The sequence below is a fragment of the Bufo gargarizans genome, chromosome 6 (genome assembly GCF_014858855.1).
Source record: "Bufo gargarizans isolate SCDJY-AF-19 chromosome 6, ASM1485885v1, whole genome shotgun sequence".
Classification (NCBI taxonomy): Eukaryota; Metazoa; Chordata; class Amphibia; order Anura; family Bufonidae; genus Bufo; species Bufo gargarizans.
In genome coordinates, this window is record NC_058085.1 from 349,887,295 (window position 1) to 349,911,141 (window position 23,847).

General features: G+C 47.3%; 1 protein-coding gene across 1 annotated transcript in view; it reads right to left on the reverse strand.

The window, feature by feature from the left end:
• Positions 1-23,847, reverse strand: part of LOC122940825 (alpha-2-macroglobulin-like) — a 154,347-nt gene that overhangs the window by 46,608 nt on the left and 83,892 nt on the right. The window contains exons 17-18 of the mRNA XM_044297611.1: positions 19,292-19,394; positions 1,709-1,865 (exon numbers count right to left, since the gene is read on the reverse strand). Of these exons, the coding sequence (XP_044153546.1) occupies positions 1,709-1,865; positions 19,292-19,394 (260 nt within the window). The remainder of the gene's footprint in view (positions 1-1,708; positions 1,866-19,291; positions 19,395-23,847) is intronic.

The window sequence follows — 23,847 nt, forward strand, 5'->3', positions numbered from 1 at the left end:
CTTGTAGAAATAAGTAAAAGGTTAAAATGTATGAACTATTCTCAGGGGCATAAACAGAAATAATAGGGCTCCATAGTAGAGCTCAGTGTGGACTCCCCTCCCCCCCTGCACCAAGTTTTGTAATATGATGAAGGAAACACTCCCAGAGTTTTTCATAGAGTGCAAACTTTCGGACAATTACAAAACAAACACAAATACATAAACAAATAAATAATTGCAATATACAGTCACTCTCTATCTCACGCATTTTACCTGAAGTGGAGCATGTTATTCATAAATATGGAGCTCATTCTGAGCACCATTTTTCTCAATGTATTTGCACCATACAATGGGCATAAATACATGGATCAATATCCCCCATTCAGCTCCATACATTACAAGTCACTTTTAGCTGATTCTGATTTATTAATGGTCCTTTAAGGCCTCATGCACACGACCGTTGTTTTATTCCATGTCCTTTGTGCTGTTTTTCGTGATTTTCTGCGGACCCATTGACTTTCAATGGGTCAGTTGAAAACTCGGCTAATGCACCGTTTGCCATCCGCGTCCGTGATCCGTGGTTCCAGTCCATTAAAAAAATATAACCTGTCCTATTATTTTAGCGGAAAATGGTTCGTAGACCCATTCAAGTCAATGGGACCGCTAAAAAACACGGAGGCACACAAGATTGTCATCCGCGTCCGTTTTTTTCCTATCATTTGCATGGCAAAACTGTCTTAGACTTTTTTTTTTCCTTTCCTTTATGTCTGGTGGTCCTCCAAAAATCAAGGAAGACACACGGAAACAAAAACGGAAACGGATCACGGAACAACGGAACCCCATTTTGCGGAACGGAACACAACAACATTCGTGTGCATGAGCCCTAATACTGTGATAAATGTGGTTTGACGGTAGCAGTTTATCCCTCAGTAAGCAGCTTTACAAAAGTCTCACGTCTGTAATAAAAAAAGCTGCATGTTCTATTAAAAAGTCGCATAAGATAAACATGGTCCTCACTGGAGTGAAATTGCTAAAATTTTTGAGACTTTTTTAAATTGTCGCAATAGTAAATCTGTCTTGAGATTCATTTGCACAAGAAAACACGCCCACTTTCAGAAAACTGGTGAGCGTAGCGCAGAGCCAATAAAAGTTGCACATTTTTGCGCAGTTTTAGTGATTGTGCAAAAATGTGCGACATTTTCACTCCATTATTTTGACTTGAGCTAATGATAAATCTGGCCCATAGTGTATTTGTGAAACTAATTGTCTGAAGCCACCACTAGGGGGCGCTCAGTGCATAGGAATTTATACAGTTACCAAGGAAGCTGTAAAATGTATTTTGTAGTGAACTCCTTCTAGTGGTGGCTGCATGACAATGCAGAGTTTTCACGTTGGGAACAGAAGGAGATCAGCGTCTGGGGCATGGAGTATGGGGTTATAATGTGCAGTGCACTACTGTACCCCTTTAACAAGTTATATGTGGGTGCTAGCCAGTCACAAAATTATTTGACATAGCAACAACATCAACCACCTCTAACAGTCTTCCTCTCAAGCGTTTGCACAGATATAGTTACAAGCAATTATTAGAAAGTCTGTCACAGTCTGTCAATTCCTTGTAGTTGCAACAAAAGCCAATTTTCCCCAAATATTTGGTTAGGGTTAAAAAAACAGAGGAATGTCTTTATTTCCTCCCCTGCAGTAGCCAAATAGTCGGATGAAGGTGCATTACCCAACAGCTTCCAGTTTCCAAATCCATGTTTCAGGGAAATAATGTCTTATCACTGACTTCTGCTTTTTGACAGGAATTATGTTTGATGTCTCTATCAGGACATAATCCTCCTCGTCCAAGTCCTCAAGCTCTGTATACAGCACAGCAAATTCAAAGCCTAAGGAAAAAAATAATTGACAATGAGCAATTTAGAAAAATGATTGAAAAGAATGTAGGTAGTGGGAACTGTAGTTAATATGTCACGTAATGGACTCATGCAGGGGCCATATTCACTATGGATCCTGTAAAAATAAAACCCATGGACCAGATTAGAGATAAGTGAATTGGTTAAGAATTTGTTCCAGAAAGATCAGATGGTAAGAGACCCAATTTTTTAAAATTATTTATTTAATGAAAATTATAACAATACATACTATTTATTATACAGTAATACTGGGCATTACAATCACAAGTCATTATCGTTGCATAATACATCCCTATAAGTCATGATATGGTCACAGTGTGAGAACTGCAAAATAGAAAGGAAAAAGAAGAAAAAGCATAAACAGAAGAGAAAAAAGGAAAAGGAGTAGAAAATGAGAAAGGGAGTAGGAGGAAGTAGGAAATGGAGAAATGGTAGAAATAGCACTTCTATGGGGGAGGGGGGGGGGGTGGTCGTCGATTACCATATCTACTCTATATTCCACTTAAACCATTTCTAGCCAACATGACCATTTAAATAGTAGATTTTTCACGGGAAAGACCTCATTCTTAGGGCTTATGCACACGACCGTATGCCCTCCGAGAGCGGGCCATATGTCCCGTAGCGTCATACATCGTGCACACGGGAGCGCACAGCATCAAAGGTTACTATGATACTGTGCGCATCGGGCCACTGCGGGACTACTGCCCTGCACTCTTATAATCATATGAGTGCAGGACAATAGTTCCGCGGGCAGCCCGATGCGCACAGTATCATAGTAACCTATGATGCTGTGCGCTCCCGTGCGCACGATGTATGCCGCTCTGGGACATATGGCCCTCTCACGGACCGTATGTCTCGGAGGGCGTACGGTCGTGTGCATGAGTCCTTAGGCTACATGCACACGACCTTTGTGTGTTTCACGGTCTGCAAATTGTGGATCCGCAAAACACGGATGGCGCCCGTGTGCATTCCGCAATTTGCGGAACGGCACAGACAGCCATTGATATAACTGCCTATTCTTGTCTACAAACCAAACAAGAATAGGACAGGTTATATTTTTTTTGCGGACCACAGAACGGAGCAACGGATGCGGACAGCACACGCACGAGTGCTGTCCGCATCTTTTGTGGCTCCATTGAAGTGAATGGGTCCGCATCTAAGCCGCAAAATCTGAGGCTCGGATGCGGACCAAAACAACGGTCATGTGCATGAGCCCTTATCCATAAATATTTCTATCTGATGGTAACTATTAACCTTTTGTATTAATTCTTCTTTTGCTGAAATTTTTTGGCTTTTCCAGTTTTTAGCTATTAAAATCCTAGCTGCGGTTAATATCTTTTTAATCACCTATATATTTCTAGTAGAACTATTAAACCCAGATCTAACAAGGCTATCTCTGGTGTAGGAGGGCATAAACTCGATATTTATTCAAAAACATCCGACCAATATCGGGTCAGTTTAGGACATTGCCACCAGACCCAAATTTTGAGAGCGAAAGAGTATATTGCACTAGAAATGGAACATGCACGCCAATACTCCTTCCAAACAGAAAAGAATACTGTGTCCCTGTGTTACGCTTTTCTGAATGATATGTGCAAGTCTTCTTCCAAAAGGAAAATAAATAAAAAATAAGACAAAACAAGTGTCTAAAGGAAGGGAAAATAACCCTAGTTAGCTGAGTGGTCTTTGTGGGGTTTTGGGGGTACTCTTTCCCATTAGGCCTAGTATGCATGTGTAGTATTGTAGTCCAGCTAACGCTACTCTGTATTTCTGGGACAATATATGCAAACTAGCATATCTTACTTCTGCTGGCATCAGAAAGCCTTAGTGTTCTTTTCTTTTTAGAAGGAAAGCTAATTTGCATACCTTTGGGTATCTGGGAAAGATATTCAAATTAGCTGTTTATCAACAAAAACCAAAAACAAAGAAGAAAAGAACAGTATGCCTGTCTGTGATGCACTCTGCCAATTTGCATATTTGTTTCACAGAAATGCAGAGCAGCATTGTATGTCAGTATAGGTTGGCACTCTTTCCTATTGGTAGCTCACTATTTATTCAAACAAAGCTTTGGTATTATTACTAGTGATGATCGAGCACCAAAGTATTCGGGGGTTCGGGCCGAACACATTGCTATATTTGTGTGCTCGGCCGAGCACCCGAGTATAATGGAAGTCAATGGGAGACAACCAGGCACCCCCTGCTCTGAAGAGGGTAGGGTGCCTGGTCCATTGGAAAAGGTCAGAAAGTGACAGAAACACCACCGAAATGGATCGGGAACAGCATGGGGACGATGTCTGGATGCATTTTGGACTCCCAGGTCACTGCTGGGAACCATGTTGTCCGAGTTGTACACCACTTTTACAGACTGACAAAAATTCGCACAACCCCCCCCCCCCCCCCAAAAAAAAAATCTATTTTACAGGTAAAATTGTTAGGAAACATTCTTTCCTGTATATTCAATTGTATATAAAGTGCAAGTGCTGCAAAAAATTATTCATAAAGCCTATGCACTAAGTGAAAGGGCTGCCAAAACTTACAAGGAATTACAAGGGCTGCCAAAACACCCTTTGTTACATATAAAGGAGGGCATCATACACACCCTTGAAAAATTATGATTGATAGCCTGCTGGTGACCCTCAAAAACATTAGGAGCAAGGGCCTGCTGATCTGACCATCTAAAACCTTAGGGGCGAGGGCCTGCTGCCGCATTTGTGACTCTAGATAACCTCTGGGCGATTGCACGTCCCCGTGACGGCGACAATCCATTTGGATGTCTGCCCTATCAACTTTCGATGTTCTTTTCTGCGCCTACCATGGTGATCACGGGTAACGGGGAATGAGGGTTCGATGCCGGAGAGGGAGCTTGAGAAAGGGATACCACATCCAAGGGAGGTCAATGGCTGAAATCTGATTGGCTGTTGTTGCCTTGCCCCTTTTTTTTTCCTAATTGTGAACCACCCAGAGAGGGTGGGTCAAGTTATTAAAGCACAAGCATCCAAGGAAGGCAGCAGGCACGCCACAATTACCCACTCCCGACTCGGGGAGGTAGTGATGATAAATAACAATACAGCACTCTTTGGCGGCCCAGTTTTTGAAATGAGTACACTTTCCATTAACGAGGATCTATTGGAGGGCAAGTCTGGTGCCAGCAGCCAACTTGCTCCTGGCCTACACAACGTTCACCCAGTGTGCCATCATGGTGAGGATTGTGTTGACCAGACTCTTGGCTACTGAGACTGGACTTGTAGGTGAGGGCCTGCTGCCGCTTTCTTGACTCTAGATAACTTCTAGGCGATCGCATGTTCCCGTGACGGCGACGATCCATTTGGATGTCTGCCCTATCAACTTTGGAGCAATTTTTCAACAAGGACCTTCTGGTATAGCACCGTTTTGTCCTCTTCACTAGAGGAATGAGAGATGAGAAGTTCTCTTTGTAGCGGGGGTCGAGAAGGGTGAACAACCAGTAATCCGTGTTCTCTAAAATGCATATAACGCGAGGGTCGCGGGTAAGGCAGTCTAATAAAGTCAGCCATGTGTGCCAGAGTACCAACAGGCAAGACTTCGCTGTCGTCATCAGAAGGTGAGCTGACCCTGTAAAAGATTTTAGGTGAGGGCCTGCAGTTGAGTTGACCATGTAAAACATTATATGCGAGGGCCTGGTGCTGACCTGACCCTCTAAAACATTAATGGCTAGGGCCTGCTGGTGAGCTGACCCTGTAAAACATTATATGCGAGTGCCTGCTGGTGAGCTGACGTTCTAAAACATTATATGAGAGTTCCTGCTGGTGAGCTGATGCTCTAAAACAGAGATGCTCAACTTGCAGCCCTCCAGCTGTTGTAAAACTACAACACCCACCATGCACTGCTGTAGGCTGATAGCTGTAGGCTGCCCAGGCATGATGGGAGTTGTAGTTTTAGAACAGCTGGAGGGCCGCAGGTTGAGCATCCCTGCTCTAAAACATTATATACGAGTGCCTGCTGGTAAGCTGACACTCTAAAATATTATATGCTAGTGCCTGCAGATAAGCAGACTCTGTAAAACATTCGGATAAGCTTATCTGTTATAATGCCAAAACGCTGGCTCAGGGTAGGCCAGCACCTCCAAGGCGTAGAGCGCAAGTTCGTGCCACGTGTCTAGCTTGAACACCTAGTAGTTGTAAGGCACTGAAGGATTATTTAGGACGCTGACACGGTCTGCTATGTACTCCTTTACCATCTTCCAAAACTTTTCCCTCCTTATACCACTAGGCCGCGCTTCAGGGTGAGGTTGCTGGTGGGGTGTCATGAAAGTGGCCCATGCCTTGGAGAGTGCTGCCCTGCCTTTGTTGGAACTGCTGTGTGTTCCTCTTTTCTCCCTTCCTCGGTTGCCTCAGGAAGTACGCACTCTGCCGCCAGCGTTGTTAGATGGAAAATTTACCTTCTGGTATTGCACCATTTTACTCGTCCTCTCCACCACAGGAATGAGTTCTTTTTGTAGTGGGGGTCGAGAAGGGGGAACACCCAGTAACCCGTATTCTCTAAAATGCGTAGAACGCGAGGGTCGCGGGAAAGACAGCCTAACATGAAGTCAGCCATGTATGCCAGAGTACCAACAGGCAAGAAGTCGATGTCGACATCAGGATGACTCTCCATCTTCTCATTCTCCTCCTCCTCTTCTGCCCATCCACGCTGAACAGATGGAATTAAAGTTCCATGGGTACTACCCTCTGTAGCAGAGGCAACTGTCTCCAGTTCCTCCTCCTCCTCCTCTTAATGGTCCAATTCGCGCTGAGAAGACGAACTGTGGGTGGTCTCGCTATTACCCTGTGTAATGTCCTTCCCCATTTCCTTGTATGCCACATTCAGAGCGTCGTCCTTAATTGTGAGCAGCGATCGTTTGACTACACACAGCAGTGGGATGGTTATGCTGTTCATAGCGTTATCGCCACTAACCATCTGTGTGGATTCATCAAAGTTTTTTAAAACCTTACAGAGGTCTGATATCAATGCCCATTCGTTGCTTGTGAATAGTGGCAGTTGACTCGAAAGGCGACGACCATGTTGCAGCCGGTATTCCACAATTGCCCTCTGCTGCCCACAAAGCCTGGCCAACATGTGGAACGTAGAGTTCCAGCGCATGCTCACGTTGCACACCAGTCGATGAGCTGGAAGCTGCAAGCGCTGCTGCAGCGTTGACAGACTGGCTGAAGCTGTGGACAATTTGCGGAAATGGGCACACACGCGGCACACCTTCACTAGTAGCTCTGGCAAATTGGGGTAGGTTTTGATAAACCGCTGAACCACTAAGTTTAAGACGTGGTCTAGGCATGGGATGTGTGTCAGGTTGCCGAGCTCCAAAGCTGCCACCAAGTTACGGCCATTGTCAGACACAACCATGCCTGGTTGTAGGTTGAGTGGTGAGAGCCACAGCTCGGTCTGGTCCCTTATACCCTGCCACAGCTCTGCGGCGGTGTGATGTTTGTCCCCTAAGCAGATCAACTTCAGCACGGCCTGTTGACGCTTACCCACAGCTGTGCTACACTGCTTCCAGCTAGCTGATGTCTGACTTCTGCTGGAGGTGGAAGTGGAGGAGGTGACGACGGAGGAGTAGAAGTGGGGGTTGGAGCCATTAACATAGCTGCTGGCGGAGACCCTGATGGACGTAGGGCCCGCAATCCTGGGCATGGGTAGCACCTGTGCCATCCCAGGGTACGACTCACTCCCGGCCTCAACAACATTCCCCCAGTGTGCCGTCATGGAAATGTAGCGTCCCTGGCCACCAGCACTTGTCCATATGTCCATGGTTAAGTGGACCTTCCCAGTAACTGCGTTGGTCAGGGCACGGGTGATGTTCTGGGAAACCTGCTGGTGTAAGGCGGGCACGGCACACAGTAAAAAAGAGTAGTGGCTGGCGACTGCATACCAAGGGACAGCCGCCGACATCAGGCTGCGGAAGGCCTCAGTGTCCACAAGCCTAAATGGAAACATTTTAAGGGCCAGTAATTTTGAAAGTTGCACATTTAGGGCTATGACCTGTGGGTGGGTGGCTGGGTATTTGCGCTTGCTTTCAAATGAGTGTGTTATGGACATTTGGACGCTGCGCTGGGACAGGGAAGTGGGTGTTGTTGCTGATGGTTCATGCAAAGTTTCAGGTGCAGGGCAAGGGGCATCCGGGCCTGCGCCTTCGACAGGGGATTGGCCAGCAGTGCGTAACACAGGAGAAGAGGAGGCAGTGGTGTGACCTGCAGACACAGATTGGATGCTATGTGGCGGATCATGCTGGTGGTGGTGAGGTTGCTAGTGTTCACGCCCTGGCTCATTTTGGTACGGCACATGTTGCAAACTACCACTCTTTTGTTGTCTGCACTTTCCTAAAAAAAGCACCAAACTGCGGAACACCTACCCTTTGGCAAGGTAGATTTACGCATGGGGGTGCTCAGTGTAACGGTTGCGGGCCTGTTTGGTGTGGGCCGACTTCTCCCTTTTGCAACCCCACTGTCTCTTCCAGCCTGTTGCGGTGCTGCGGATCCCTCCCCCTCTGTACTGCTGTCCTCGCTCAGCTTTTCACCTTCCGATGTTGGGTCAGTGACCTCATCGTCAACCACCTCATGAACGAATGATTGCTGTTCACCACCGTCATCTTCTTGACACTGTGAAGACTCAAGAGATTGGGAATCCGGGCACAATATCTCAGGTCCCTCTTCAAGCGTGCTGGGCGCGTGGGCCAAATGTAATAGTGGCGCTGGAAAGAGCTTCGGAATATCCGAGTGTGGGATAAATCGTTTGGCAATCCTCTCCATGGTGGGAGGAAGGATGATCAGAGTGAGGCTTGGTTGAGCAGACTCTTGGCTACAGAGACTGGACTTGGTGGAAGAGAGGTGGTGCTTAACCGACTGGAAGCATTATCTTCAGCAATCCAACTGACCAACTGTTCGCACTGGTTCGATTTGGACAGTGTTGTTCTGTGCCACCCAGCTATATTGGACATGAAGGTGGGTACGGTGGATGTTTTTTTTTAATTTCTGTGCATCGGCAGCAGTCACAGTTTCATTGCGCCCAGGGCCACAGCCTCTGCGTGCACCATCAGCATCATGCCCACTTCCCCGTCCCTTAGTTCTTACCTTCTTCATATTAATGATTTTGTCACTAGATGTGGCGCATATTGTTTTACAGTCCGCTAAAGACACCATTTTCGGATGCAGGAGAGTATATGTCACAGAAACCCACACAATATGGACACTAGATTAGGCCCAGATTTTTGGAATTTTCCCTAAAGAAACAGTTTTCGGATGGAGTACTATATATGTCACAGAAAATAACACACTATGGACACTAGATTAGGTCCAGATTTCTGGAATTTGCAATACAAACTTAGTTTTCGGATGCAGGACAGTATATGTCACAGAAAACAACACACTATGGACACTAGATTAGGGCCAGATTATTGGAATTTACGCTAAGGAAACAGTTTTCGGATGGAGTACTGTATATGTCACGGATGTGTATTATACGCACACACTACAGAGACAGTAGATGAGGACTGGCCCCTGATTTTTTAAATTTACGCTAAAAAACCTGTTCCCTTACGTCCTACCAGCAGCACAGATGGGGTTAACTGCCCCTGTGGACTGGTAGGACCGGCGGAATTTTAATGAGCCCAAGAACCAATAAACGATCTTCAGCTCCCTGAAAGGGAGGAGATCACCCCCCAGCCCACCGTGTTTTTTTCTGTCCTTTGGACAGGTTGGACTGGCGTATCGCTCCTTTGGAGCTGAGAGTTAGGGGCTCCTTTTTTTCTTTCTAATGTAAAGGATCGCCCCGTTTTTCTACATGGCTCTCTTTTTGACTTTATTTTCAGGCGGATCGCGGCGATTTTTCTATACCTGGGGACCGCGGGGAGCGGGGTGTCCCCTCCCCTCTCCTTTTCAGTTTCTCCTGGTCTCCCGTTCCCCCATCGCCACACACGTGTGGCGCTATGGGCGCCGCCATCTTCCGGAAGTGACGCGCACTAGTTGCGCTACGTCACTTCCGGTTTTTTCGCAGCGCGGCTGAGGTCCTTTCCTCACCCTTTTTATAAGAATTATTTCCCGATAGATATCCTGTGATCCAGGATGACCCGGGGCAGCTATTCAGAGCAGGCTGAGCTAGTTTTGTTAGCTCTCTTAGATCTTAGGATACTCACGATTTGGGACCCGCCCAGGGGGCGTGGCTTCTTCCTTTTAAGCGCCCAGAGCCTGTCATTCAGTGCTCTGGTTGCATTGCTTTGACAAGCTAGCTCCAGAGTTCCCTGTGCCTTGTGATATCCTTATATTGCTTGACCGTGGGTTTATGTGTTCCTTCTGCAGCTCTATATATCTCTAGTGCTGGTGGGCCCCCTTAAGGTCTCGTTTCTCCACCTCCAATTTTTTTGTAGGTGTTATGACCTGTCTTTTTTGTTTCCAATTACAGGACTATGGCTTCCCCCAAGGATCCGGATCAGCGAAAATCTGGGGCCAAGAGGAAGCATTTGGCGTGCTTTGATTGTAACACGCCCTTAGACGACGGCTGTCCCTATTCTAGGTGTGAGAGCTGTCCACGGAACCCACGATGCAGGAGATGTTTCAGTGGACGAAAACATATGTGGATGATTCCATTAAAGGAGTGGTGCGCTTATTGAATGAGAGGTTACCAGGACCCTCTCAGACTCCCATGGATATGGCCGCTCCAGTCGCACCACCCGAAAGACCCACCCCCTGTTCGGTGGGGTCCTCTTCTGAGGAAGAAGAGGTCACTTCTTGCTTTTTCCCTCCAGAAAAAACGCAGAAGTTACTTAAGTCCATCAGGTCGGGGGACCATGATGTTGACATTGGGGAGTCCTCCGATCCCGCCGTACGGACACAGCGTGTCTTCAGAGCGGATGAGACCCTTCTTTCTGTGATGCGCACAGAATGGCGAAAGCCTGAGAAAGGCCCAGTTCTCACTAGAAAGTTCAAGCTTATGTACCCGATGGCTAAACCCTTGGTGGAATCGTGGGGTTCCATTCCCAAGGTGGACATGGCGATAGCCAAGTTGTCCCGGCGCACTCTAGTCCCTGCAGATGATGGGTCTAGTCTGCAGGACCCTCTAGATCGGAGGGCAGAGTGCACCCTCAGAAGGAGTTATGCGGCGGCCGCTGCCTCCGCATCAACTTCAATTGCGGCCACTGAAGTGGCCACCTATCTACGCTCTAGGCTCAATCAGATCCAGACAGATGTGGACCAGAGCGTATCCAGGGATGACATCTTAGCAGCTTTCAAGTCAGCCAACCTGGCTATGGATTTCTTAGTCGACTCCACCCAGATGCAGTTGAAGCTGGCCGCCAAAACTATGGCCTTAGTTTCGGCTGCCCGCAGACCACTTTGGCTGAAACCTTGGGTCGCGGACAACGCGTCCAAGTTTAATCTTTGTGGGCTCCCCTTCGAACCAGACAGGCTGTTTGGGTCCGAATTGGATAAAATCATGGAGGGGCTCTCCGACAAAAAGGAGAAGAGCCTCCCCCAGCAGCCCTTTCGGGGACGCCCCAGGCAGGAAAAGAAGCGCGAAGGACGCCCGGGGCAGCAATCTAGGCGCAGAGATTGGGGGGGACCGTCTCGTAAGTATTCGAGGCGCTCCCGTAAACCCGCTAAGGAGGCAAAACCCTCCTGACTATGGGCCTCGTCGAGGCTCTTGGATAAGCCCTGCTGCCCCTGCAGTGTCTCCTCTAGACTTTCCCATACCACTCCCCCAAACGCCCGTGGGGGGCCGTCTCTCCCATTTCAAAGACTCCTGGAGTCAGTTGATCGCAGACCCTTGGGTTCTGAACTTAGTCTCCGTCGGGTACCGGGTAGACTTTCTCTCTCTCCCCCCAGAGAGATTCGTCACTACACGAAACTTCGGGCCGGCCAAACAAGTGGTCCTGGAATCTTACACCCAGGACTATATCTCCAAGGGAGCCCTAGAGGAGGTGCCGGCAGGGGAGAGAGGCCTAGGCATTTATTCACCAGTGTTCCTGGTTCCCAAGAAGACGGGAGACCTCCGGATTATCATCGATTTGAGATTTCTCAATCGATTTATAAGGAAAACAAGGTTTCGCATGGAAACCATAAGGTCAGTCACCCATATCCTCAACCTCGGGGATGTCATGGCTACTCTGGACCTCAAAGATGCTTATCTTCACATTCCGATCCATTCCGCCTTCCGGAAATTTCTCAGGATCGCGGTCCAGATTTCAGGGGTTCGCAGGCACTTTCAGTTCACCGCGCTCCCCTTCGGAATCTCTTCTGCCCCCCTTATCTTCACCAAGGTGGTGGTATCGGTGGTGGCAGCATTGAGACTCCAAGGGCTGACTATCATTCCTTATCTGGACGATTGGCTTTTCATAGCCTCTTCAGTTCCGATCCTTACCCACCATCTTCAGATCGCAATCTCCTTTCTTCTCCGTCTAGGCTGGATCATCAACTGGCAGAAGTCGAATGTGAGCCCATCATCTTCAATCCAATATTTAGGATTCGTGGTCGACTCTGTGGAGATGTCCCTCCGGTTGACTCAAGAAAGGAAAGCGCGGATTCAGGACCTGGCAAGGTCCTTCATGTCCCTCGTCGAGTCTCCATTCGGACTCTCATGAAGATGGTGGGGCTCATGTCAGCGGCTGCGGACGCAGTCCCTTGGGCGCTATGGCACCTCCGTCCTCTTCAGTCGGAGGTCTTACATTTATGGAACGGCAGCCCTGCGGGGCTAGATTCCCTGTGCTCCCTGTCCGGTCAAACCCGGAATTCCCTCAGATGGTGGTTTCGACTGCCAGCAGGGAAGTCTATGACCCAACCAGTTTGGGTCATATTGACTACAGACGCGTCCCTCGTAGGCTGGGGCGCTCACCTGGACGGATCCCAAGTACAGGGATCTTGGTCCTCCCTGGAGCGGCATCTTTCCTCCAATCTTCGCGAGATTCGAGCTATCCGGCTAGCCCTCCTTCACTTCGCCCCTCAGATTCGGGGCAAAGCGGTGAAAGTCCAGTCAGACAATATGACTGCGGTTCTCTATATAAACAAGCAGGGAGGCACAAGGTCATTACCCCTTCTATCAGAGATCGGGGTGATCCTTCGGTGGGCAGAGCTGAACCTTTCCCATCTATCTGCCGTTCATATCCGAGGTTCCCTCAATATGATAGCAGACCGCTTAAGTCGAGGATTACCGACCATGGAGTGGTCTCTGCATCCGGAGGTCTTCAGGCAGCTAGTTCACAGTTGGGGTATGCCAGAGGTGGACCTCATGGCAACCAGGTTCAACGCCAAGGTGCTGAGGTTCTGTTCCCTGTACCGGGAAGACAACCCCCTGGCGATAGATGCTCTGTCGATACCGTGGAGGTTCAGGCTGGCTTACATCTTCCCTCCTTTTTCCATGATACCGAGGGTATTGATGAAAATCCGTCAGGATCAGGCCTCGGTAATAGCCATCATACCGTTTTGGCCCAAAAGATCCTGGTTTACCCAGCTCATTCAGATGAGTCGGGGACAATACTGGAGACTCCCCCCGGAGCAGACCCTGGTGTCGTGGGACACTCAACTCTGCCCAGATCTGCACAGGTTCAACCTGACAGCCTGGAGGTTGATCAGCCCCTTCCCAACATAGAAGGGCTCTCCGAGTCGGTCCTGAGAACTTTGTCGCATTCCCGAGCAGAGTCTACAAACAAGGCCTACTCCAGGATCATGAGAATCTTCGTGGCATGGTGTGATTCCAAACAGGTGGCGTCTGCAGATCCGCCCCTTCCTGCGATACTACATTTCCTTCAGGACGGATTAGATAGAGGCCTATCTCCAGCTACCTTGAAGGTACAAATGTGTGCCATCTCGGCCTGTCTCAACAGGCCATACTCTCGGGACCCACTCATTAAACGCTTCTTGAAGGGAGCGGAAAGACTAAAGCCTACTATACTGAAACCCATTCCCCAGTGGGATCTTTCAGTAGTGCTCAGGGGTCTAGCATCTCCCCCCTTCGAGCCTTTGGAGGAGGTTGATTTTAAATATTTAACTCTAAAGATGGTTTTTCTTCTGGCTATAGCCTCAGCCAAAAGAGTCTCTGAATTGCAGGCTTTCTCTGCAATTTATCCATATATTATTTTTTTACAGGACAGAGTACTCCTGAAGTTTTTACCATACTTCAGACCTAAGGTGCCTACTTTTCAAAATATCAACCAGGTAATCTCCTTACCAGTTTTGTTTACAGCCTCCTCCTCTGATACTCCAGCTAGAGATCCGCTGGATATTTCTAGATGCCTCCAGATCTATGTGGATAGATCCAGGGAATTCAGGATAGATGAGAATCTCCTTATCCTGTTTGCCGGTAAGTCTAAAGGCCGTAAAGCGTCTAAAGCCACCATTAGTCGCTGGATCAAGGAGGCCATTAAGGAAGCTTTTGTCTCCCAAACCTTAGATCCTCCCGAGTTTGTGAGAGCCCATTCTACTAGGGCGGTCTCCACCTCGGTTGCGGAAAGAAGTCTTCTCCCCTTAGAGTTGATCTGTAAGGCGGCCTCCTGGAGCTCTGAGTCAACCTTCATCTCCCATTATAGGATAGATGCTAGGATGGCAGAGTTTTCGGCTTTCGGGCAGACAGTTCTTACTTCTGCCAGGCATGAGGACCCTCCCTAGGGGTTTTATCTTGCTATCTCCCCATCTGTGCTGCTGGTAGGACGTAAGGGAATCGTTAATTTCTAACGATAATTTGTTTTCCCTTAGTCCTAACAGCAGCACACAAATATCCCTCCCTAACTTACATCATACTTGTTAAAGACACGGTGGGCTGGGGGGTGATCTCCTCCCTTTCAGGGAGCTGAAGATCGTTTATTGGTTCTTGGGCTCATTAAAATTCCGCCGGTCCTACCAGTCCACAGGGGCAGTTAACCCCATCTGTGCTGCTGTTAGGACTAAGGGAAAACAAATTATCGTTAGAAATTAACGATTTTCGGATGGCGTACTGTATATGTCACAGAAAGCCACACACTATGGACACTAGAGTAGGCCCAGATTATTTAAATTTACGCTAAAGAAACGTAATGGCGTACATTTCGGATGGCGTACTGTATATGTCACGGATGTGTATTAAACGCACCCTATAGATAATAAATGTGGCGCTGATTATTTGAATTTACACAAAAAGACACAGTTTGTGGATGATGTACAGAATATGTCAATAATAGGTATTAAAGAAAAATATCTTGCTTCTGTCAAACACACACACAGTAGTCCTTAAAAGGACTTTGGGGCCTTTGAAAAGCTTTCTGCGAATAATAACTGAAAATTTCGCTCCATACACTGCCTTTCCCTTCCTACCCTCTGCTCGGCCTGACTATGACTGATCCGAGCATGTGTCATCGGGTGCTATATAGCACCCAATGACACGTTGCGGCCAGCTAATCACTGTAATGCCAGAAGCTAACATGGCTACTGGCATTACAGTGATGGCAGTATTTACCTGCAGGTTTATTGGCTGCTTAGCAGCCGCATAACGTGCGGGAAGCAGACACAAGCATGGCACTCGAGCACATGTGGTACTCGGCCGAGTACCGCCATGTGCCAAGCATAGCGATGCTCGAGCCGAACCGGTATTCAGCCGAGCGTGCTCGCTCATCACTAATTATTACTGTTTTATGGTAAATAGATTTATTAGCATCTATGGTGAAATAAATGTACATATATACATACAGTGCTATTGACACATAAAAACTAAACTACCACTGACAATCCCCTCTCTATAAAGAGACACTGTCACCTGGATTTTACTTACTGACCTAATAACATCACCGCATCAGTCCCCACAATTTACATTAAAATATACTAGTATTACTGCCCTGTGTCTTTTATTTTGTCTATAAAATCGTATTTTTAAATATGCAAAGTACCTCAACAAGGAGCCCAGGGGGACGTCCCTCCAGCAGTTGGAGCCCAGCCGCGCCCATTACTTCGGAGCCCAGCACCGCCCCACTACTAATTTATTCACTCCTCTTCGCCGACGTCATTTTTTATCTTTTTATTTTTTTATTTTTATATTGAAGGGGCCCTGTGATTAGTGAAATCATATATGGCAATTCCTATATTTTTTGTGCATTATTTTGTATATCGTACAGTATATACATCCACATACATGAAAGAGAGGAGATTGTCAGTGATAATTTTATGAGTCAATTGTATGTGCAGATATTTTACCCATACACATGAGAAAGCATTAACTAATCTTAACTAATAAATCTATTTATAATAAAGAAGTAATAATACCAAAGCTTTGTTTTAGTGCATAGTGAGCTGCCAATAAGTGAAAAACCAACAGGTATTGAGATATAACCTTTTTCTCCATTCTGATACTGGAGCACCCACACAATTTATACTCACAGAGCAGCATTAGGCTACTTTAACGCCAGCGTTTTTGCTGGATTTGTCATGGAGCAGCAAAAACGCTTCTGTTCTGATAATACAACCGTCTGCATCAGTTATGAACGGATCCGGTTGTATTATCTTTAACATAGAAATGACGGATCCGTCATGAACTCCACTGAAAGTCAATGGGGGACGAATCCGTTTTCTGTTGTGTCCCAGGTGTAGGAAATGCCGAGTGGTATGTTGCGCTTACATTTTTTGAAAAATTTGCTCATCTCTAGATCCGACCTCAATTAGAGAATAATACAATCTTCCCATCATGTGCATGCTACGTATGCATTAAGTGGCCTCATAAGCTATGTCCACAGCAGAAGGTGCCAGCTGTGTAATACAGCTGGCACCCAGATGCAATGAGTTGGATTGGAGATGACTCCAAATCCCCTCATTTAATCCCTAAAATACACAGCATCTGAGCATTTAGACAGAGAGCAGGGTTCCCTCTGTCCCTGAAAATACTTTTGCAGTCTTTGGTATGATCAGAGGATTGCATCTTCCAGACCTTTAAGGAGACTAAGGCCCCTTTCACACGGGCGAGTTTTCCGTGCGGGTGCGATGCGGGAGGTGAACGCATTGCACCCGCACTGAATCCTGACCCATTCATCTCTATGGGGCTGTGCACACGAGCGGTGATTTTCACGCATCACTTGTGCGTTGCGTGAAAATCGCAGCATGCTCCTCTTTGTGCGTTTTTCACGTAACGCAGGCCCCATAGAAATGAATGGGGTTGCGTGAAAATCGCATGCATCCGCAAGCAAGTGCGGATGCGGTGCGATTTTCACGCATGGGTTCTAGGTGACAGTCTATTCACTGTATTATTTTCCCTTATAACATGGTTATAAGGGAAAATAATAGCATTCTGACTACAGAATGCATAGTATAATAGTGCTGGAAGGGTTAAAAAAAATAAAAAAGTTAACTCACCTTATCCTCTTGTTCGCGCAGTTCGTTCCCGGTCTGTTCTTTGCTAGCTGTGGGCTTGGGCTAAAGGACCTTTGATGACGTCAGATCACATGCTCCATCACCATGGTGATGGACCATGTGATTGGAGCATGTGATCTAACATCACCACAGGTCATTCAGCCCACAGCTAAAGAACAGACCGGCATCTACGCGAACAAGAGGAGTAGGTGAGTTAACTATTTTATTATTTTTAACCCTTCCAGCACTATTATACTATGCATTCTGTAGTCAGAATGCTATTATTTTCCCTTATAACCATGTTATAAGGGAAAATAATACAATCTTCAGAACATCAATCCCAAGCCCGAACTTCTGTGAAGAAGTTCGGGTTTGGGTACCAAACATGCGCGATTTTTCTCACGCGAGTGCAAAACGCATGACAATGTTTTGCACTCGCGCGGAAAAATCGCGCATTTTCCCGCAACGCACCCGCCTCTTATCCGGGCAAAAAACATGACGCCCATGTGAAAGAGGCCTAAGAAGTACCGTAAAAAAAAAAGTTTTTAAAAATATGAAAAAGCACAAAAATATAAAAAATTTTAATTACTCCTCTTCACCAATTTTACATATAAAAATAAACAATAAAAGTTTTTTTCCCCCATTTTCCTATACACCGGTTTTGATAAATCTCCCCCACTGTCCCCTGTAGATATCCAATCTTTCCGGTATTGAGTTCCGTCCTAGGGGCTCTATACCAGACAAGAACTGATCAGTTTTATCCTAATGCATTCTGAATGGAGAGCAATCCGTTCAGGATGCATCAGGATGTCTTCAGTTCAGTCTTTTTGACTTTTCAGGGCGGTTTTATCTCCGGCCAAAAAAACTAAACACTTGCCTGAATGCCTGATCCGGCATTTTTTTTCTATAGGAATGCATTAGGGAACTTTCACACTAGCGTTTCTTTTCCGGCATAGAGTTCCGTCACAGGGCCTCTATACCGGAAAAGAACTGATCAGGCATATCCCCATGTATTCTGAATGGAGAGTAATCCGTTCAGGATGCATCAGGATGTCTTCAGTTCAGTCGTTTTGACGTTTTTATGCTACGGTTTTATCTCCAGCCAAAAAAACTGAAGACATGTCTGAATTTTTCCCATAGGAATGTATTAGTGCCGGATAAGGCATTCAAAATACCGGAATTCCGGATCCGTCCTTCCGGCCTGCGCATGCGCAGACCGGTAAAAATGTGAAAAAAGATACAAGACGGATCCGTCTGTCCGCATGACAAGCGGAGAGACGGATCTGTCCTTGCAATGCATTTGTGAGACGAATCCGCATCCGGATCCGTCTCACAAATGCTTTCAGTCAGCGGCAGATCGGCGGATCCGGCGGGCAGTACCGACAATGGAACTGCCCGCCAGATCACACTGACGCAAGTGTGAAAATAGCCTTAGTATCGGATCCGGCATACGCAGACCTTTAAAAATGTTTAAAAAAATATACCGGATCCGTTTGGCCTGATGACACAGGAAAAAGGATCCGGTATTGCAATGCATTTTTCTGACAGATCAGGCATTTTTAAGACTGATCAGGATCCTCATCAGTCTGAAAAATGCCTGATCAGTCAGAAAAAATGACATGCGTTTACATACAGTTTGCCTGATCAGGCAGGGAGTTCAGGCAACGGAACTGCCTGACGGAATCAAACAACGCAAGTGTGAAAGTACCCTAATGTATTGTGATTGTTCATATTACCTCCTTTGCTGACTTGATTCATTCTTCCATCAGATTATACACTGCTCGTATCCTGGGGTTATGACCACCTTGCGATCCAGCAGTGGTGGTGGTGCTTGTACACTATAGGAAAAAGCACCTATGCTCACTCCTGCACCTGAGAGACCAGTGTCCTTTCCTATAGTGGGCAACCACGGCCACCGCTACAGCATAGATACAAGGTGGCCAGGACAGCTCCTGTCCAGTACATTTTCCAACAGTTGCTCGGTTACGAGGGCATTGTAGCTTGCTCTGTTATATAGGCACTGTGCTCTGTTCTGGGAGCATAACATATAGAAAGGGAATTTACAATGTACTGGTGTACCTCCAGGACGGGGCTTTCTCATGAATGCTCTTCCTTTTTTAGGAGATCCACCTATTCTTGCACTTTGTATATTAGCACTTGTCATGATTTTTAGGCTCAAGTTCTGTAAGAAGAAAAGAAAAAATGATTTGCCTTTTTTCATATCAAAAATTCAATACGGTCTATTCATGCATATGTTATATGAAACCTGCTAGATGAGCAGTCCTGGGTAATATTAAAGTTACTTACAGAGATTGTTTGGGCCCTGAAAAAAAAATGGGGATGGCCGGACAGGGTATGTGAAAAAAGAAACTCATTCACTTGCTCTGGTTGTATCACTTTCTGCAATGCGTCTCTGTTCCCAACTGGCTGGAAGTGTGACATGCTGAGACCCCGGCTGACCCCTTGCCAGCCAATCAGTTACCCTAGGGGTGACATATGCATACTTGGCACATAACATTTCCAGCCAGGCAGCGACCATAAGTGGCAGGAGCAGAGATGCTATGACCAACCATCCCCGTTTTTTTTTGGTGGTGGGGCGGACTATCCATTTAAAGGGGTTTTACAAGATAAGGATAGATTATTGGCAATTATCAGATTGGCGATGGTCAGACATCTGGCTCCCCTGCCCATCAGGTGTTTGAGGTACTTGCAGTGCTACTGTGAGCGCCGCAGCCTCTTCTCAGTGTACCAAGTACAGCAACGTCTATGTCCATTGCATAGTGGGTGTGCTTGGCAGCCCTATTCACATGAATCGGACAAAGCTGCTCTTAGGCCACGTGACCCATGAACATAACGTCATCAGAGTGCACGGCCTCTTCCAACTGCTGATTGGTGGGGGAGCTGGGTGTCAGACCCCTGCAGATCTTGATGACCTATTCTGAGGATAGGTCATCAATATCAAATCTCAGACAACCTCTTTAAGCCACTAGAGGGAACTTCTGATGAAGCACTGTTGTCTGCCCTGTTATGGAGGGCACTGAGACCTGCTATGTTATATGCCAATGGTGCTGAGCCCTGAAGGAGTCGGAGTGGAGAAAAGGACTGGTAGTGGTCCTGATGAAGTATTGCGTCATGATGTACTCCCTCAGGCCACTGCATCCTGGGGATCGGTGCAGTGGAAATATAGTATTGAAGGATGAGGCCAGAATACAATACAATGTACAACTAAAAATGCATTTAATAGCACCAGAATTTGACTGCAGTCTTCTCTGGTACCAGTAAGGATTCTGGAGGCAGGTTGGATGTCTGTAATTTAGCACTTAGGTTCTACTGGTCTAGTAGAGATCTGGGTGATGGGTGTCTTAGCCATAGTCCCTCACCTCACAGCAGTGTCTTCAAATGCTGGATGAAGCTGTTCACTCTGCTGTGGCACAAAGTTAGCTGTCTGGGCTCGAGCAGCGAGATCTCCAGCTTCAGCAGGACTGCACCAGGAAAGAAGCGCTATGAAGCCCCATGGTGACATGGCAGCATCCTTAGCAACAGGATGCAATGCTCTGTTTCTCCCGACAGCTGGCGTGTGCTGGTGGAAACTAGCAGTGGGTTGATTGCTCAGGTGTTCTATTCCTGTGTGCTGTGTTCTGACTAATGGAGTATTGAGCTATCAGATTATGATCCTGGAACTCAATGCTCTATTTAAACCCCTTCCTGGCCAGATAGTATTGCTAGCGACAGGTTCTTACTCCCTAGCTGTGCTCCTGGTTCTGTTCTGTGTGTGTTTGGACTGGTAATTGAATTGACCTAGGCTTGCCTTTGATTACTCTCTGTCTCATAATTTGCTACTGTGTCTCCTGTCTGGTTATGACTTTGGCTTTGTGTAGTTTCTTCTGTGTGTGTGTAAGTCCTGCACCTAGAAGAGTAGGGAACGTCAACCAGTTGTGGACTTGCCGTCTAGGGCTTGCACTGCAAGTAGGCAGGGAAAGTAGTCTGGGTTACAGTTAGGGTCCACTGTCTGTGTTTTCCTGCCTACAGTGCTTACATGCCGTATCTCTTCTCAAGGATTTACTTGAGGGTTAGGATAAGGTTGCTAATTCTAGAGAATCAGTAGCAGGAGCCCTGACGTGTTCTTTGTCTCCAAGAAGGGAGGAGCAGTGTGGTTAGCCCTGTTCCTGTCAAACTTTGCCAATCATTACTTACTGGTAATAATGGCCATACATAAAAAAATACATAACAACATAACATACAATACAATGCTTAAGTATTTACAACTTGTTGTACCCCCAGGTCTGGGTTACCACACTTGCACACTATAGAATGAGGCACCAGCCTGCCTGGAGGCTGGTACTGCAGGTGTGCGTTTAGGCAGGCACATTTTCCTGTAGTGTGCAAGCACCGCCACCTCTGCTGGACTGCTGGGTGGCTATAATCCCTGGAAACTAGTGTATAATCTGATTGAAAAATGAATGAAGCCAGCAAAGGAGACGATATGGACATAAAAAATGCGACTTTCTGAAGTAATAAAGCGCCTTTAGGTTTGCCATGCACAGAGGCGTACATAGGAATCACTGGGCCCCATAGCAAAAATCTGAATTGGGCCCCTTAACCCCGCCCACTACCCACCATGGCCCCTCCCACTTCCTGACTTTGCTCCTCCCATGCCACACCCCCATTAAATAAATTTATACATGACCTACAGAAACTGTTAGGGGTTTCCTGGGGGTGACCTGTCACATGGGATATCTGCTGCAGCCTGCAGGTCTCCTTATTTGGGGTGCCATGTTAGGCTACTTTCACACTTGCGTTCGGGTCTCCGCTTGTGAGTTCTGTTTGAAGGCTCTCACAAGCGGCACCGAACGGATCCGTCCAGCCCTAATGCATTCTGAGTGGATGCGGATCCGCTCAGAATGCATCAGTATGGCTCCGTCTGTCCTCCGCTCAGCAGGCGGACACTTGAACGCTGCTTGCAGCGTTCGGGTGTCCACCTGGCCGTGCGGAGGCAAACGGATCCGTCCAGACTTACAATGTAAGTCAATGGGGACGGACCCGTTTCAAGTTGACACAATATGGCTCAATTTTCAAACGGATCCGTCCCCCATTGACTTTCAATGTAAAGTCAAAACGGATCCGTTTGCACTATCATGAACAAAAAAAAAATGTTGTTTTTTTTTTGTTCATGTTAATGCAAACGGATCCGTTCTGAACGGATCTAAGCGTTTGCATTATAGGTGCGGATCCGTCTGTGCAGACACCAGACGGATCCGCTCTGAACGCAAGTGTGAAAGTAGCCTTAAAGGGAATCTGTCACTAGCAATTTACCCCCAATTTTTTTTTCATGAATCCATGTTTAACAGATTACCTGTTTTCCATCTGTCTTGTTCTTTTGATTGTGAGTCTTGTCATGTCTTCAAAAAATCGATTCTTATGATATGTAAATGAAGCTGTAAGGAGCCCAGAGGGGCGTTATTCTTTCTCCACGGTGCCCAGGAACGCCCCTCTGAAGTGCCGTGCCCGGCTAAGTTTGAAAACTAATAACGCCTCCAAGTTCATCTAAATCGCCTCCCAGAGGCGCGGCTAAGTGCTCAACACCCCCCTCCTCAGTGCCGCGCTCTGCGGCAAACACCCCGATCCTCCTCTCGCCGGCATCCCAAATCCCGCGCAGGCGCAGTGCCGTCAGTCATCTTATCATAGCGCAGGCAATCGCCGGCACTGCGCCTGCGCGGGATTTGGGATGCCAGCGAGAGGAGGATCGGATTTGGGAGGCGATTTAGATGAACTTGGAGGCGTTATTAGTTTTCAAATTTAGCCGGGCACGGCACTTCAGAGGGGCGTTCCTGGGCACAGTGGAGAAAGAATAACGCCCCTCTGGGCTCCTTACAGCGTCATTTACATATCATAACAATCGATTTTTTGAAGAAATGACAAGACTCACAATCCAAAGAACAAGACAGATGGAAAAAAGGTACTCATGGATCCATGTTTAATAAAGTACCTTTTTTCCATCTGTGTTCTTCTTTTCCATGTCAGTCTTGTCCTTTCTTCTAAAAATCGATTCTTGCTGTAAGCCGGACTGGAGCCCAGAGGGGCGTTTTTCTTTCTCCACGGTGCCCCTCTGATTAGGGCCGTGCCCGCCTAAATATTAAAACTACTAACGCCTCCATCATTTAGCTGAATCGCCTCCCAGAGGCGCGGCTAAGTCCTAGACACCCGCCCCCCTCCTCAGCGCTGCACTCTGAAACACCCGATCCTCCTCTCGTCGGCGTCCCAAATCCCGCGCATGCCCAGTGACGATGTTGAAGCTGTTGCCCTCAGCCGTATTATCAGAGCGCAGGCGCAGGCAATCGCCGGCACTGCGCCTGCGCGGGATTCGGGACGCCGACGAGAGGAGGATCGGGTGTTTCAGAGTGCAGTGCTGAGGAGGGGGGCGGGTGTCTAGGACTTAGCCGCGCCTCTGGGAGGCGATTCAGCTAAACATGGGGGGGGGGGCCCTGGGGAGAAAAGCAGCCGCATAGCCGGCTGCTGGTCATCAGTGGGCGGGGCCTTATCTGCGCTACGGGCCCCCCAGTGCCGCGGGCCCCATAGCAGTGGCGTGGTCTGCCTCTATGGGCGGTACGCCACTGGCCATGCACATTAGATCAAAG